The sequence below is a fragment of the Moschus berezovskii genome, chromosome 22 (genome assembly GCF_049115385.1).
Source record: "Moschus berezovskii isolate FMDL1 chromosome 22, NW_MosBer_1.0, whole genome shotgun sequence".
NCBI classification, from domain to species: Eukaryota; Metazoa; Chordata; class Mammalia; order Artiodactyla; family Moschidae; genus Moschus; species Moschus berezovskii.
The window spans coordinates 1,311,152-1,329,267 of NC_142481.1; the positions used below are offsets into that span (position 1 = coordinate 1,311,152).

General features: G+C 45.0%; 1 protein-coding gene and 1 pseudogene across 1 annotated transcript; both read left to right on the forward strand.

Moving 5' to 3' along the window:
• The first annotated feature begins 239 nt into the window (after positions 1-239).
• LOC129546376 (uncharacterized) lies at positions 240-15,699 on the forward strand. Its single transcript, XM_055411274.2, has 4 exons — positions 240-302; positions 2,984-3,110; positions 5,376-10,741; positions 14,039-15,699. The coding sequence occupies exons 1-3, from the start codon at positions 240-242 to the stop codon at positions 6,956-6,958; spliced, it is 1,773 nt and encodes a 590-aa protein (XP_055267249.2). The 3' UTR covers positions 6,959-10,741; positions 14,039-15,699.
• LOC148774246 (zinc finger protein 671-like) lies at positions 14,584-17,932 on the forward strand (annotated as a pseudogene).
• The last annotated feature ends 184 nt before the right edge of the window (positions 17,933-18,116 follow it).

Here is an 18,116-nt window from a genome sequence, read left to right on the forward strand (position 1 = left end):
CAGTCTGTGGAATTCTCCAGGCCAGAATACTGGAGTGGGTAGCCTTTCCCTTCTCCAGGGGATCTTCCCAACCCAGGAATCAAACTAGGGACTTCTGTGTTATAGGCGGATTCTTTACCAACTGAGCTATCAGGGAAGCCTGAGCTTAGACTGACAGGCAGAGGTCCTGTTACACCAGGGCCAGGAAGAGGTGGAGCTCCATCTCTGCTGTAGGATTCTAGCACTATTGTCCATATCTCATGACTTCTTTCTTCCCCCAGGGCCCCATGGCAGTGGTAGAGATGCTCATGAGTCCTGTACAGGTGAGTCATAATTATCAACATGATAGTTTTATCATCCTGATATATATGCCCTTGAGGAATGGCAGTGTCGCACGACTTCTGTCCCTATTTTCTGTCTTGCATCTGTAGACCATGTGCTCTCACCATGCCCAGGATCCTATATTTAGTCCTGGGTTATAGATTTGTCAGCGGTTTCATTGCTGACAGCTGATGGGGGAAGGTGTGGTAGGGAGTCCTAGCCACAGGATTTAGAATGTCCAGACAGTTGCACATGATACTGAGGTGGAATATGCAGGGAACTGTTGGTTCTGTCATATCTGGTGGGAATGGGGTGCTGGGACAGGGGTGCACAGGTATCAGGCCTTGACTAATAGCCTGAGGTCCTGGTTCTCTAACCCTCAGGTTGAGGGCAGGTAGGGAAGGTTTGAAGCAGAGCAAGAAGGTGCCATGTCTCAGATTTTAATAGGCTCCCTGTGACTGCAGAGTAGAAGACAGACTAGGTGTGCATGAAGGCTGGGAGATATGAGGGGAATTTCTGCAATGATCCATGTGTATGTTAGTGGGGGCTACACCTCAGTGGTGGCTGTGAAGGTAGGGATAGAGCTGCCCATGTTTTTTTTTTATCATATTTTTAAATATCATATATTTAGGTGGTTTACAATGATGTGTTGTCCATATTTTATGTAATGGAGAATGAGGGACTCAAAGAGGTAGGCTGATAGGAAGAATCAGGGAAGACCCCAGGTTTCTGGCTTTGTTAGGAAGGATGGATACCTCATCAGATAAAATGAGGAAGCAACTCTAGTTGTAGGGAGACTTTCCAAATGGAATAAGAAGAGTCTGTTTTTGTCCATGTCACAGATGTTCCAGAGATTCCCGAGGGTAGGTATCCCAGAGTTGTCAGGAAGGTGCAGTCCTACAAGTGAGATGCAGTGAGGAGGAAAGTGAACAGTTGGCCCTGAGCCCTGGCACTGGGCTTATAAAGACAAGGACAAATCTGAGTTTGTCTGAGGATCAGCATCTGGGGGAGGGACCCCAGGGAATCACTTTCACACAGAGTCTGGGTTTCAGGGGAAGGATCCAAGGTGGAGACAGCCATAGCACAGGGGCCTTGGGTTGGATTAGGTTAAAGCTGCAGGTAATATTTAGGCAGTATCATTTCTAGTTGGTGGTGGGGATGCCATTAGAGGACAAGGAGTGAGGGTGAAGGGCCCGAGTAGTAGGTCTCTGGGTTGGATACTGGGCTGGTGGTGATGGGCATCACCGAGAGAGGTGAGGAAGCAAAGTGTCTGTGTGACAGCAGGGTGTAGGTGTGAGAAAGTCTTCAGGCCAGGGTGGGAAGGAGATGGATATTGAGGATGGAAAAGCGATTAGCTGGGAGAGTCTCTAGACTTAGGGTGCAAGTGGGAGTGTGACTGGAGAGGTCTGTGTGCCTGGGCTTCACATGAAGAGAGAGGAAGGTGTTGACTGCTTGTGGGACAGTCCTCGCAGTGCAAAAGAGGGAGAGAGCTAAGGGGACATGAGGTCTCATGCAGGTGGGATGGCTAGAGAGGAAGCAAGAAACAGGGCCCTATGGGGAGACCTTCTGGGGTGTGCCTCCAGGGCTTGGGGTGGGCCCTGGGCTTAGAGGACTTTGGTGTTCAGGGGCAGGATTGACTGCATTAAATGTTGGATGCATTTGCCATTCACTGCCTGGACTCCATGTGCAGAGCGCCCTGTAAGGAGGTGAAGGAAGTGCCTGTGGTGTGGGCTGGGGTGTCTGTGATGCTGTCACCATGGAGGGGTCAGAGTTGTCAGGAAGGTGCAGTCCTACAAGTGAGGTGCAGTGAGGAGGAGAGTGAACGGTTGGCCTTGAGCCTTGGCACTGGGCTTATAAAGACAAGGACAAATCTGAGTTTGTCTGAGGGTCAGCATTTGGGGGAGGGACCCCAGGGAAATTGTCCAGCAGGATAGGGGTAGGGCCATGCATGGCAGTCCACAGTCTACGTGGTGATTTGTTTTCTGCTGTGTACTGGACACAGGGATCCGTGGTCATGAGGAGAGAGCAGGCACTGATGCCCCTAGGATGTATCTTGAGGGTGAGACATCTGGGAGGAGGCTGAGTGGGGACAGAGGTGTAGGGGGAGGGTGAAGGTCCTGGAGAGGGACATGCTTCAGTGGTTGTACCCAGAGGATATTAACTTGTGGAAGTGAGTGAGTGGTGATGAGTGGTAACACAGAGAGGCCAATGACATTTCAGGACAGTTTCATTGCTTACATTTTCTGAGAGGAGGCACACTGTGTAATCCAGGGTCATGTGGGGAATCACCAGACTTGGTTAGCAGGTGCGAGCACCAGTTTGGGGAAACCAGCGGTCAGAGTCTTTTTTGGATTTTCAGGGGAAATGTGGGGAGGGTTGGACAGAAGGCTTAGGGATGACTAGTTTGGATAATTCTGTGTACCTGGAGTACGGGAGCTGTCTCTAGCTGTCTGGTACCTGGCTCTGGACTGATTTAGGGCAGGGGAAATACTGACCTGGTGAGTGAGAGTTAGTTCAGGAGCTAGTTCAGAGTATGAGCTCTGGAAACAAGGGAGATGTGAACAAATTTGGCCTTAAGTTTAGCCCTGTAATTAATGGATGGCAAATAGATAAATACAGAATCCACAAAACTTAAGTTAAAACAAGAAGCTGTTCACGAACCAGACTCTTCTGATTTTGGCAGGACTGTGTGGTCTTCGAGGACGTGGCTGTATATTTCTCCCAGGAGGAGTGGGGCCTCCTTGATGAAGCTCAGAGACACTTGTATCATGCTGTGATGACAGAGAACTTGGCACTCGTGACCTCCCTGGGTAAGCTCTGTACACTCACCCAGTGTTCTGGGCTGTACTCTGTTCTACCCCTTTTCCCAGGGGCAGCTCTGTGCTCCCCACACAGACCTTCCTTTCCTGGTGTCCTGGTACGTGTGCTGTTGGTGCTGGGGCTGGATCATGTGTACAGTGTCACTGTTCTCCCCACAGAACCCTATCTCTTCCACTCTGAGAACTTGCACGACAGGGCTCAGGAGTCAGAAATCTAAATTTTATCTGAGACCCCCTCTGACCTGGCTTGTCCCTGGTAGGTTATCAGACTAGATGCTTGGGCTCTTGTTGCCCCAGGCCTTCCCCTCCTCTTGCTGACATTTCTTTCAGGCACCAACCAAGTTATGAATTTTGGGACCATTATTGCTTCTGCAGTCTCCCCTGTGAAGCTGTTAGAATTTTAGCATGTCAGATGTCCTGTGTTGAATTTCTGGACATATGCTGGCCCCTCCTTTTTCTGTCTTTCATGTAGGACTGGTGTCTTTCTGATGCCACATCAGTGCTCACCTGGTGCAGGAGGGAGGACCCTGGGTGCTTGATAGTGTGGTCATTACTGCATCTATGCCAGGAGACACTCAGAATTACCCAGGCTCGGTGTGAGGTCCTGGGAAATGGTGCCATGTCAGAACTGGGAACTTGTTCTGTGTTCACCACTGATTGATGCTATGACCGCTGGCCATACCTCGTTTCTTCCTTTTCTTCCCAATTTTTATTTCTTCTGTCACCCTCCAGCCACACCTTTGTGACCCTCACTTGTCACATGTTCCATATCACTGCTCTATATGTAAGATGTCCTGAGGTCTGCATGTATGTATCCTTAAATAGTGCTAGAACTTTAGCATCTCCTTTGTATCAGATGTTTCAAGGTCTGGGTACCATCTTTGTCATATTGCTCACCTGTCACCCATAGCTATGGGTGTGGTGGAGGCCCTTTGCAGAGGACTGTTTTGGAGGCCTGCTATGGGTCTGAATGTTTGTGTCTCCACACATTCCATGTGTTGAAAACTTCATGCCCAAGGTGGCAGTATTAGGAGATGGGGTCTTTGGGGTGATTAGGTCGTGAGGGCAGAGCCTTTAAGAATGAGGTTCAGTTCAGTTCAGTTGCTCAGTCATGTCCAACTCTTTGCGACCCCATGAATCACATCACGCCAGGCCTCCCTGTCCATCACCAACTCCCGGAGTTCACTCAAACTCATGTCCATCGAGTCGGTGATGCCATGCAGCCATCTCATTCTCTGTCGCCCCCGTCTCCTCCCGCCTCCAATCCCTCCCAGCATCAGACTCTTTTCCAATGAGTCAACTCGTCGCATGACGTGGCCGAAGTATTGGAGTTTCAGCTTTAGCATCAGTCCTTCCAATGAACACCCAGGACTGATCTCCTTTAGAATGGATTGGTTGGATCTCCTTGCAATCCAAGGGACTCTCAAGAGTCTTCTCCAACACCACAGTTCAGAAGTATCAATTCTTCGGCGATCAGCTTTCTTCACAGTCCAACTCTCACATCCATACATGACCACGAGAAAAACCATAGCCTTGACTAGATGGACCTTTGTTGGCAAAGTAATGTCTCTGCTTTTTAATATGCTATCTAGGTTGGTCATAACTTTCCTTCCAAGGAGTAAGCGTCTTTTAATTTCCTGGCTGCAGTCAGCATCTGCAGTGATTTTGGAGCCCCCCAAAAAAAAGTCTGACACTGTTTCCCCATCTATTTCCCATGAATGAGGTTAGTGCCCTTTTAAAAGGGGCCCCCACTGAGACTTCCCTGGTGGTCCAGTGGTTAAGACTTCACATTTCCAGTGCAGAGTGCCTGAGTTAGATTCCTGTTGGAGGAACTAAGCTCCCACATGATATGCAGCTCAGCCCAAAAGATTAAAAGAAAAGGAGGGGACCCCACAGAGCTTCAAGGCTCCTTCCACCATGTGTGAGGACACAATGAGAAGTCTGTGACTTAGAAAAATGCATACTGGTCTCTGGGTTCCATCCTCTAGAAATGTGAGAAATTAACCTCTGTTCATTATAATTCAGTCAGCTTATAATTTTATCATAACATCCCCAATGAACTGAAAGAGTAACTCTTCCTTCAGTCTTTACCTGTTGACAGGACTGTCTCATCATGGGAGCTCCCCAGGTCCATCTCTGCACAGCAGATCTTCTCTTTGGTTCTGGTCTTGGGTGTGTGATACACACATATTTCTGATGGGGCTGTCCTTTCCATCAAAATCAACATGCACTTTACTAGCATCTATCTGGTTACAGGTTATTGGCATGGAGCCCAGGGTGAGGAGGCCTCTTCTGAGCAAGGTGTTTCTTTAGGGATGTCAGAGGTCAGGACTGCAAAGCCAGATCCATCCTCCAGGAAGGCCCAGCCCAGTGACATGTGTGGCCCACTCTCCAGAGATCTTTTGCCCTTGCCTGAGCATGACGGAATGTACCCTGATGAAGGACTGTACATTTGTGGAGCAGACCTTTTCCAGCACCAGAAGGCAATTAGAGACAAACTTTGCAGAAGGGCTGAGGGTCAGCCTTCATTTGTGACCAACAGCAGTGTTCACACAGGAGAGAGGACCTTGACCTGCAGCGGAGATGAGAAGCCCTTCCCAGGCAGCACAGGCCTTCTGCAGCAGCTGGCCCCTCATGGTGTGGGGCAGCCACATGGGGACACTGAGTGCCAGGAGGCCTTTGGTCATGAACAGAGTGATTACAGGTGCACTCAGTGTGGGAGAGCCTTCAGCCGAAAACAGATACTTGTTGAGCACCAGAAAATCCACACTGGAGTAAGGCCTCATGAGTGCAGCATATGCGGGATGGCCTTCATTAGAAAGTTTCACCTTGTTCAGCACCAGAGAATCCACACTGGAGAAAGGCCTTTTCGGTGCAGCGAATGTGGGAAATGTTTTAGGTACAACTCCACGCTCATTAGTCATCAGCGAGTTCACACTGGATTAAGGCCTTATGAGTGTAGCAAATGTGGGGAATTCTTTAAGTACAATGCCAACTTCATGAAACATCAGAGAAAGCACAATGGAGAAAGGCCTTTTGAGTGCAGAGAATGTGGAAAATTCTTTAGGTATAACTATAGACTAATAAGACATGGGAGAGTTCACACTGGAGAAACTCCTTATAAATGCATTGAATGTGGGAAGTTTTTTAGGTACAGCTCCACATTCACTAGACATCAGAGAGTTCATACTGCAGAAAAGCCTTATAAGTGTAATGAATGTGGGAAATTCTTTAGGTACAATTCCACACTCATTAAACACCAGAGAGTTCATACCGGAGAAAGGCCTTATGAGTGCAGTGAATGTGGAAAATTTTTTAGGTACACGTCCACCCTTATTAGACATCAGAGAGTTCATACTATAGAAAGGCCTTATGAGTGCAGCTTGTGTGGGGAACACTTTAAGTACAAATCCAGACTCATTAAACATTGGCAAAATCACACCGGAGAAAGGCCTTATGAGTGCAGTGAATGTGGGAAGGCCTTTAGGTACCACTGCAGACTCATTAGACATAAGAGAGTTCACAGTGGAGAGAGGCCTTATGAGTGCAGTAAATGTGGGAAATTCTTTCGGTACAACTCCAACCTCATTAAACATTGGAGAAATCACACTGGAGAGAGGCCTTATGAGTGCAGAGAATGTGGGAAAGCCTTTAGCCACAAGCATATACTTGTTGAGCATCAGAAAATCCACACTGGAGAAAGGCCTTACGAGTGCAGCAGATGTCACAAAGCCTTCATTAGGAAGTCCCACCTTGTTCATCACCAGAAGATTCACACTGAAGACACTATGAGTGCTGTGAATGTGGGGAACTCTTTAGATACAACTCCAACCTCATGAAGCAGAGTTCAGTGGTAGAGACCTTATGAAGGGGCCTGCTGTGTAGCACAGGAAACTATTCAATATCGTGTAAGTTATAATGGAAAATAGGAAAGAATTTTATATATAAACTGAATCATTTTGATATATGCCTGAAACACTGTAAATCAACTATGCTTCAATTAAAAAACAAAAGACCATATAAGTACAGAAGCTATGGTAAATGAAGTACTACTCCAAACTCCTAACTCATAGGTGCTGGAGAAGCCCCTATGAGTTTTGTTGGGCTATGTTCACTTCTGAGTACAGCAAACATGGAAAGTTATTTTGGTACAGCTCCCCACTTTAGACATCAAGAGTTCATACTAGAGGCAAACCTTTTCAGTGAATGTAAGTTTTTAGCTTAAACTCCAACCCGATTACATGTCAGTGATTTCACAATGGAGAAAGACCTTAGTGCAGCAATTATGGACATATGTTCTGCCAAAACTTCTACCTCATTCAGCACCAAAAAGTTCACACCAGAGGGAGTATTGCAAATGGAGAAAGGTTAGCAAGTTGCCCTAATCTATCCCTGAGAACGTCTTTTTTTTTGATGGTAGTAAAATACATCTAACAACGCTGGGATTCCCTGGTAGCTCAGCTGGTAAAGAATCTAAAGAATCTACCTGTAATGCAGGAGACCCCGATTTGATTCCTGGGTTGGGAAGATCTGCTAGGAAAGGGATAGGCTACCCACTCCAGTATTCTTGGGTTTCCCTGGTGGATCAGCTGGTAAAGAATCTGCCTGCAATGCAGGAGACCTGGGTTCGATCCCTGGGTTGAGAAAATCCGCTGGAGAAGGGAAAGGCTACTCACTCCAGTATTCTGGCCTGGAGAATTCTATGGACTTTATAGTCCATGGGGTTGCAAAAGAGTTGTACATGACTGAGCGACTTTAGGGCTTCCCTGATAGCTCAGTTGGTAAAGAATCCTCCTTCAATGCAGGAGACCCCGGTTTGATTCCTGGGTCAGAAAGATCTGCTGTAGAAGGGATAAGCTACCCACTCCAGTATTCTGGCCTGCAGAATTCCATGCACTGTATAGTCCATGAGGCTGCAAAGAGTCAGACACAAGTGAGCGACTTTCACATGTAACAAAATTTACCCTCTACCTTTTAATGTTCAGTGTAGTGTGTTTAAAAATTAGTATCTAGTCTCCAGAATTCTTTTTCATCTTGCAAAAATGAAACTCTGTACCCGTTAAACAACATCTCTCTCTTCTCCCTCCCTACCCTCCTGTCTACCTCTGTTTTACATTCTTGTCTATAAATTTGATTTGATACTTTGCATAAGTGTAATCATACATTTTTTCATCTCTTTACAGCTGGCTTATTTAGCTTAGAATAATGTCCCCATGTTGAAGCATTTGTGAGCATTTTCTTCTGTCTTGAGAAGGAATCAGAATTGACCTGCCTAAAACATGGGGAAGGGTGCTGATTGTCGATACAAGTTTGTCTGATATGAGACATTTAGAGAAACAGGAGATCCTGATTTTATATGGAACATATGTTAATAGCTTTACTGAGGTATTGGCATACTCAATTTATTAAAATTGTAAACTGTATTTTCACATAGGTATACACAGTGGGACTATCACCAAAGTTGTGATAATGAACATGTCCATAATTTACAGTTTCCGTTAGCACCAACCCTACCCAAGTTGCCATCTCCAGGTAGACATTGTAGTTTACATTTTCTAGAATTTTATATAAAAGAAATCCTACAGGTATTCTTATATGCATTTTCACTAAGTTCATAAATATATTTTTTATTATATGTGTGCAAAGGAATGACATCAAATAAAAATAAGCAAGGCTTTCTTATGTATTAGAGGTGCATTGTTTGTAAGCAAATGTGGGTGGTTTTTTGTTGTTCTCACTATCACTGAAAATGTTATTTAAAGTGGGAACTGAAGTTGAAACTAAACTGAAATTCAGTTTTGTATGAATTCTTTATGAATAAAAAATTTTGAACCTTTTGCATCATACACAGCTTCCACTGACATTTTTCTAGATTTTTCTCTTCTTGAATTTTCTAGTGTCCTTATCCTACATCTTTGTGTCATAAAAGTTCTTAGGGAATTTTTGCGGTGAAATACACAACATAAACTTTATCATTTCACTATTTTAAGTATTCAGTTCCATGATATATTGGGATTTCCAGCAAAACAACCCATCAGTGTGTGTGTGTGTGTGTGTGTGTGTGTGTGCATACTCACACATGCATTTGTATAGAGACAGAAAAAAGAAATATATATATATTTAAATTTATTAATTTTATTTGGCCATGCTGGATTTTCCTTGCTGTGTGTGCTGCTGCTGCTAAGTCGCTTCAGTCGTGTTCGACTCTGCGACCCCATAGACGGCAGCCCACCAGGCTCCTCTGTCCCTGGGATTCTCCAGACAAGAACACTGGAGTGGGTTGCCATTTCCTTCTCCAATGCGTGGAAGTGAAGTCCCTCAGTCGCGTCCCTCTTTTCGCGACCCCATGGACTGCAGCCCACCAGGCTCCTCTGTCCACGGGTTTTCCCCAGCAAGAGTACCGGGGTGGGTTGCCATTGCCTTCTCCGCTGTGTGTGCTTTTTCTCTAATGAGGGTTCGGGGGGGGGCTACTCTCATTGCAGGGCTTCTCATTGCTGTGACTTCTGACTGTGGAGCATGGGCTTTAGGCCAGCAGGCTCAGTAGTTGTGGAGAAAGGGCTTAGTTGCCCTGTGATGTGTGGAATATATCCAGACCAGGAATCAAATCCATATTCCCTGCATTGGCAGGTGAATTCTTAACGAGTGGACCAGCATGGAAGTCCGCCTTCCTGTCTTGCCCATCATGGCCCTGTCTTTAATCTTTGCTTGCTTTACCCTGACCTACCACAGTGAAAGTTATAAATTGAATCTAATGCTTAGGCTACATGTATTTGCAGAGCAGCAGGACACCATTTATTAGACCTGAACTATGGATGGATGCACTGTGTGTCTGCGCGACAGCCTAGTTGTTGTCGATCCGTCGTGTCCAACTCTTTGTGACCCCATGGACTGCAGTATGCGAGGTTTCCCTGTCCTTGAACATCTTCCAGAGCTTGCTCAAACTTATGTCCATTGAGTCTATGATGTCATCCAACCATCTCATCCTCTGTCGTCCCCACGATACAGCCTGGTATCTTGTGCCTACTTGGTTTTGTAGGTATGGGGACCATCTGAAATATTGTCTCTGTACCTCTCGTGATCGGCACAGAGTATACTACACGCAAATCTGGATGCATCGCCTTTCAGACGCGTGAAACCCCGCCCCAGTACTCAGAGCCTAGGGACACCCCTTCCGGCAACCCTCTAATAAAGGCTGAACTTTCCCAGAGGTGGGCAGCACCGCCTCTTGCCAGGGCCTGGAACTCCGTAAACTACATTACCCGGAAGGCAGTGCGCCGCCTCCTGCAGCACAGAATCAATGAAGGATCAGAAGAGAGGCACTTTGGTTCTAAAGGACCGCATCTGGGCGGGCCTTCAGGCGTCAACCGCAAGTGACTTTCTGTGAACTCAGTTCACATTTGGTGAAATCGGTTCCCTAGCGGTGATCTTGGGAACCTGGGCCGCCTTGAGGTATAGCGAGCTGGGTAGGCGTTGGTACAGCTGTCCTGAGGCGGATCTGAGGCTCAGCGTGGGCTCCATTCGGCCAGAATCTGTCTCCGGGCTGGAACAGGAGCCACCGTGCCCAGGCCCCTTCTTCGCCTACCGACTCGGCTGGGACGGCTGCGTTGATGAGTACAACTGAGGTAAATGCTTTGACCTCTGGGCCCCTCGGCCAGCTGTGTTTTTTTAAAATTTATTTTGCTGTCGCTGCGCTGGCCTTTCTCTAAGGGCAGGGAGTGGGGTCTACTCTCCATTGTGGTTCTCAGGCTTCTCGTTGCAGAGCCGGGGCTCTAGGGCTTGGGCTCAGTAGTTGTGGCTCCCCGGCTCTAGAGCACAGGCTAATTATTTGTGACACAGAGGCTTAGTTGTTCTGCAGCAGGTGGGATCTTCCCGGATCAGGGACGGAACCCACGCCTCCTGCATTGGTAGGTGCTCCGATTCTACCATTGAGCTATTGAGGAAGCCCCTGGTGCCTCAGACGGTAGAGTTGGCTTGCAGTGCCAGAGACCCAGGTTCGATCGCTGGGCCTGGAAGATCCCCTGGAGAAGGAAACGCCTGGGAAACCCCATGGACGGAGGAGCCTGGCAGTCTACAGTCCATGGGGTGGCAAAGAGTCGGACACGACTGAGTGACTTCACTTTCACTTTCAACTCTTCATTTTTAAAAAATGTTTTCTTTTTATTCATATATTTGGATGCACCAGGTCTTCTTTGTGGCATGCAGGTTGAGGCATGTGGCTGGGATCCTGACCTGGGATCCAGCCAGGGACCCCTACATTGGGAGCACAGAGTCCTAGTTACAGGACCACCAGGGAAGTCCCTCAGCCAAGTCTTACCATTCTGTGGTACCTTCGTCCTTAACAGTGTTTTCTTACAAGTGTCATATATTTGTTTATTGTTTCCCCAAATGGTTGGTTTTCCACATATAGAAATATGAGGTGTGTAGAAAAAAATTTCAGAGAACCTCCTAGTAAAGTTCAATAGACAGCTCTAAAATTAATATTCATTCTCTTCTCAAGCCAAGAAATTCTATATAGGGACTTTCCTGGTGGTCCAGTGGTAAATTGTCTGCCTTGCAATGCAGGGGAGGAAGGTTTGATTCCTGGTTGGGAAATTAGGAGGCTTCCCTGGTGGCTCAGATGGTAAAGAATCTGCAGTGTGGAAGGCCCAGGTTTGATCCCTGAGTCTGGAAGATCCCCTGGAGAAGGGCATGGCAACGCACTCCAGTATTCTTACCTTGAGAATCCCATGAACAGAGGAGCCTGGCAGGCTACTGTCTGTGGGGTTACAAAAAGTCCACACGACTGAAGCAACTTAGCACACATACACACAGGGAACTAAGATCCTACATGCCTCAGAGCAGCTAAGCCCATGAGCCACAGCTACTGCGCCCACATGAGGTAACTCAAGAGTTCCTGAACCATATAGAAAAGATCCAGCATGATGCAGTGAAGATCCCTAGTGTGGCAGTTAAGACCTGATGCAGCCAAATTTAAAAAAACAAAAAAGAAATGCAGTATAAATAGGATTCCAGAAGCTGCATAAATGTGGGTGTTCTTCTAAAACAATTATCCCGTCCCTCAAAAGTTAAAGTATTATCTCTTTTCTTTCATGGAAGCATTTCCTTGCTTTTCTTGATAATTTTGCCAGCTATGTGGAAATTACTCAAGGACTATGGCTTACCATCACTCCGTTGTTTTAAAACTCTTTTCTGAGTGGAATCACATAAATATGATGTGTTTTATTCATTTGCACAACTTGGCATGACTTTATCCATGTTTTCATAGCTCTTCATTTATTTTCCTTTTTTGTGCAGTATTCTGTAGTATGAACATATGAGGACAATGTCCTTATAAATTCAGCTGTTGAAACTTCTTTTGTTTTTGTTTTGTTTTGGTATGTAAACACTGCTACTGTAGATATACCTGCCATGTCTTCTGGGATATACCCAGCACACATTTGTGTAGCATATATGTTAAAATTATTATTTTACTTAAATGAACGTTTCCATTTTTAGTCTTGTTTTATTCCTTGTTACTATTTTTTTTTTTTAAATTCCTTGTCACTAATTTTAACTTAGTTCTTTGAATGGCTTGTTTATGCTTAATCTACCTGTAGTTAATTTTGCTACACACTTGTTATGGACTAGGTATATTTACAGTTTTACATTACATACCCACTTAGAGAGTTTTTGCTTTTTCAGTCATTGTACTCTTCTAATATTTATTATTTATAAGTTATTTAAGTTAAGTCTTTACTCTGGTGGTATCGGAAGAGAAAATGATGAAGATATTTTGTTAAAATATTTGTTATAAAGGGGACAAAGCGAATCATTTTAAGGATAATAAGTTACAAGGCTTTGAATCCATATCAAGATGTTTTAGAATCCAAGAAGACTTACAAATGATCTCTCTGATCATTGGTGGAAAAAAACCCGTATGGATTTATCAAAGAATATAAATAAAAACTACATGTTCTTTAATTCTGTTGTATAATGTAATAATAACTTCAAATCAGAGTTTAAAGCTGAAATTTTAAATCCAACGATTTTTAACATAATTGTTGGGGAATGTGTAATTTCCTCGGTTCTGTCTTGCCACAGCAAAAATTTGAAGCAGTGGATGGATTAGTGTTACAGCTTGGTGTTACAGCTCAGTTTTATTTGGCAAGCAAAGAAAAATACATCCTCAAGGCGTGAGAGCAGGCCGACCCAAAAAACACGAAGAGAAGCCAGCTGTTCAGTTTTGGCTCCTCTTTTTATATGTTTTTTCTCCTCCCCCGAGCCTGCCCTATGTAAATTGGGCTAGCCAGAAGGGCTGTTTGCTTTGCCTGAGGTTCTCACTCCTGTCCTCAGACCTTCCTTTGTTCTATTTTCGCAGGCTTTTCCCTTCTTCATCTTTTAGCCACCACCATTCTGGACTCCTTTTTCCTATTCTAACTACCTACATAACCAAAGTAAACTTTGAAAGGGAAGTATAAGAACTCCTGGTCACCTGTTGTGTTATTGACAAGGAAGAAACAGGAAAATCAAATGCAGGTGTCAGAGCTGTACATACAGGAAGACTTAATTTTTATATTTGTAGCCTAGGGTATAATAATGTTATATGACCTGCCACAACCATTTCCTCACCAACATGATTGCTTTCCTTTTGTCTCGTTGAACTTCAGTCACACTATCCTCATACATGGTACTCAAACACACTGCACATAACTCTGATAGACTTTTCACTTGTATTTTCCACTTCTGGAAAGCCTTTTCTCAAGACATCCAAATTACTTTATGGCAGAACTCCATAATATTTTGTGTCATCTTTTACATGCTTTATTTTATCCTTAAGTATTTCTCTTTGCCTTAAATATAAAATGTTTCACTCATTGATATTCTTTTTTGACTATGTTGCTGATGGAAATTAAAGTTACATGGCCCTGCTCTTTTCACAGGTTTCACATTGACCAGAATCTTTTATGGACTCTTCACCGATGAATGTCAGGTGTTCTGGAAGTGTTTTGCTGCTACTCTTCCTGGACCTGGTGTCTGGAGACCCTAGAGAAACCCTAAATCCAAATTTCCAAGTCCAGGCCAGAGGTTATATGGAGGGATTCCCATTTTTGGCAGCCAGTGGACTGAGATGTGAAAAGTTGTCTTAGGTACAGGGGTAGTCCATACAAATGCTTGAGCTTGTGATAGAGGTGGGAATGCTTTAGGACTTGTAGGTCTTTGTTAATGTCTGGTAAGAACAGAGAGCAAGAGGGCCAGAGTCGGGCCTAAACTGGTAGCCTGAGAAGTTGGGTTTCTGTTCTGAGAATGATGGCAGATGTGGAATTTTTGGTACAGAGGGGAAAAGTGATGTGATTTAGGTTTAAAGAGGCTGCCCCTGGCTGCAGAGTACACAATAGACTGGGGAAGAGGAAGACAGGCAGATAGCAAGGAGGCTATTGTAATCATCCAGATGAGCAGTAGTTGTGCCTAGACCAGACTGATAGATATGGAGGTAGGAGAAATATTTGACTCCTGAATTTGTTTTTAAAGTTTTAACAGTAGACTAGATTTTATAATGTGGAGTGAGTCACAGATGGCTCCAAACGTTTTTTTCCCTTTACATCTGGAAGGGTGGCAGTGCTATCAACTGAGATGGGGAAGTCAGCAAGCAGAGCCCCTTTCTGTGAGACGGTTAGGAATTGGGTCTTGTGTTGAGTCTCAGATGTTCCAGTGACTCCCAAGTATAAGAGACCAGTGGATGGCTGAACTTGCAGATCTAGAGTGCTGGGGAGTCTTCAGGATGCCATTAGGGGACAAGGGAAGGTGGGGGGCTGTTACAAAGGTCATCAGCAGGAAGATAGGGGGAGGGAAAGTCCAGCATGTGGTCCAGGTATTTATGGGATAGTGGTTATGAAATTGATGCAGAGGGAAAGCAAAAAAGGAGATGTGATACCAAAGTCAGGCTGGTGCTTATTGATCCTCCTGTATACTCACTTGGTTTTTGTGGTGGAATTTGGGGAGTTTATGATAGAATGTCAGATGAGTTTACCCAAGATCTGTCAGCTGGGTGTGGATTTTGAATGATTGTTATGTGAACAAAGATTGTAACTGTTGAAGAGACATAATGTGCAGTATGGAAGTGGAACCTGACCAGGGGTATTTAGATCTGTATGTTGTGACTGAGGATAAAGTCAAGAACAAGGTTTAGTGGGGAATCCTTCAGAAAAGGGCTAGGGAGCTGCCAGTGGAAAGTGGGTGTACAGTGGAGTTGTATTTGTCAGGCACTTTCTGAATGTTCAGAAGGGGATGAGAGGAACCAGGAGACATGCCAATTTTGTGAACCAGGTGGCAGTGATGAGGGTCAGATGTATAGTCCACTGAGTGATACGCTTGTGGGAAAGGTGTGTGAACTAACTTCCTGAGGTACTAGGAGTACTATTTGTGGGGTCCATTTCTAACCTGTCTGAGCTCCCTTGTCCTCATAATAGTCCCATGGTTTTATTCCTTCTGTGTCAGACACATATGTGTGATGGGGCTGTCCATTCTACCAAAATCTATGTGAAATTCCTCCTCATATCTCTGGTTTCAGGTTGTTGGCATGGAGTAAAGGTCAAGCAGAGAACTTCAGAGCAGAATGTTTCTGTAGAAGTGCCACAGAGAAGGAGAAGGAAATGGCAACCCACTCCAGTGTTCTTGCCTGGAGAATCCCAGGGATGTGGGAGCCTGGTGGGCTTCTGTCTATGGGGTCACACAGAGTCGGACATGACTGGAGTGACTTAGCAGCAGCAGCAGCCACAGAGAAATACCTCAAAGATAGATCTCTCCACCCAGAAGGCCTCTCCCTGGGAGATGTGTAGCCTGAATATAGAAGGTTGTGTGTGTGTAGCTGAGTACCTGGGAATAAACCCTGGCCAGACCCTGTGTGGGGCAGGTGTGAAATTTCAGCAGAACAGTGGAGGTAAACTCTTTAGAAGAGACGTGGGTAAGGCCTTTATGAAGAGATACACAGTCCATGCACTGTGGAAGGCTTTTATGTGCTATGAGGCTAGGAAGGATTTCCCTGGTATCTCTCACCATTTCCAGCACTAGATTAAACTGCAAAAAGACACTGAGTTTTTGGAACTTTCTCATAATGGACAAAGGCAGCATAAATGCCACGAATGTGGGAAAATGTCCCAGAAGTCCAAGCTTGCTCAGCACCAGAGAGTCCACACTGGAGAGAGGCCTTATGAATATGCTGAACGTGGGAAAGCCTTCAGCTATAAATATATACTTGTTTAGCACTGGAATGTCCACACTAGAGAAAGGCCTTATGGGTGCAGTGAATGTGGGAAAGCTTTTAGTGACAAACATGTACTTGTATGGCACCAGCGAATTCACACTGGAGAAAGGCCTTACAAGCGCAGTGAATGTGGGAAATCCTTCTGTCACAAATACAGACTTACTCAGCATCAGAGTCCATACTGGCGAGAGGCCTTATGAGTGCTGCGAATGTGGGAAAACTTTTACCTGTAAACCCATACTTTTTAAGCATCAGAGAATCCACACTGGAGAAAGGCTTTGCAAGTGCAGTGAATGTGGGAAAGTCTTTAGATGTAATTCCAACTTTGTTATACATAGGAGAATTTATACAGGAGAAAAGCCTTATGAAGGTATAGAGTGTGGAAAGCTATTTAGCCAAAGCTCCCAACTTGTACACCAGAGAACTCACACTGGAGCCAAGCCATATGAGTGTAGTGAATGTGGGAAAAGCATCACCACTAAAAGCAAACTTGTTCAGCACCAGAGGGTTCACACTGGAGAGAGGCCTTATGAATGCAGTGAATGTGGAAAAGTCTTTAGGTTCATATCCAGCCTCAGTAAACATAGAAGAGTTCACACTGGAGAAAGACCTTACAAGTGTAGTGAATGTGGAAAGTTCTTTAAGCAAAGCTCCCACCTTAAAGTCCACTACAAAATTCATACTTGAGCAAAGACGTATTACGAGTGCAGTGAATGTAGGAAATGTTTTAGCCAAAACTCTACTCTCATTATGCATCTGAGTTCACACCAGAGAAAAACCAAACAAGTGCACTAAATGTGGAGAAGTCTTTAGCCAAAACACCCAACTTAATTAACACCAAAAAGTTCACGCCACAGAAGTGCAGTGCCAGCACAACAAGTGGGGGAATACTTTCTGTCAAATGTGTGCTCTAACTGAGCACCAGAACCTAACAGCCCATAGAGTAATGTAGTGAAGGTAACAAAGCTTTGAGCTGAAGGTATAACCTCGTTTGTCATCTGTACGCTCATACCAGAGAAAGGCCTTCAAATGAGATGAAGAGAGAAGCGAATGAGCTGTTGCCTTAGGTAATACATCTTACTGAACTGGCTCTGTGAGGGACTTCTCAACTCTAAGTTGAATGCCATCTGTGTGCACAGCCCTAATTGGAGATAGCCTGTGGGCACCCAGTTCCTAGGAAACTTTGAGGAGCTAGGCTGTACTTTGTGACCTCTCAGGGCCCTTGACAGACCTCATGTCATTCCTTACCTCTACCAAGTGGCAGATCCTTATACTGGACATCTACCAAGTGGCAGATCCACATACAGTGAGATCAGTGTAGGTAGACCTTTGTCCCCTAGAGGGAAGCATAAGTGGCCTGAGGACTTGGGTGATGTCATGCTCTTAGGTCCTGTCAACTGCATAGGACACAACCTAAGCAGCTTTTCTAGTCTGGGTTCTGCTGGAAGCTCATAGAGGTTTACATTATTTGGTGGTATTGGATCATTTTATGCTCAGGATGGATTTTCTAGCTCCAAGTCACCCTTTGGGGAACTGCCTCATTTTGCACTACTTGTGTAAAAATAAAGACTATTGTTTAACACAACATGCGTCTTTGGTTTTATTCACTTTGAGACTGCTGTTAAGAACCACATTGGACTATCAGGATGAAGAGGAACAAGTTTTGTGGGTGTTCCAAACTTTGTGTACTTCAGTGGGAATGATAATGGCAGAGAACAGTATTCAGTCTAGTTTGATCTAATTTACATTGTTGTCCA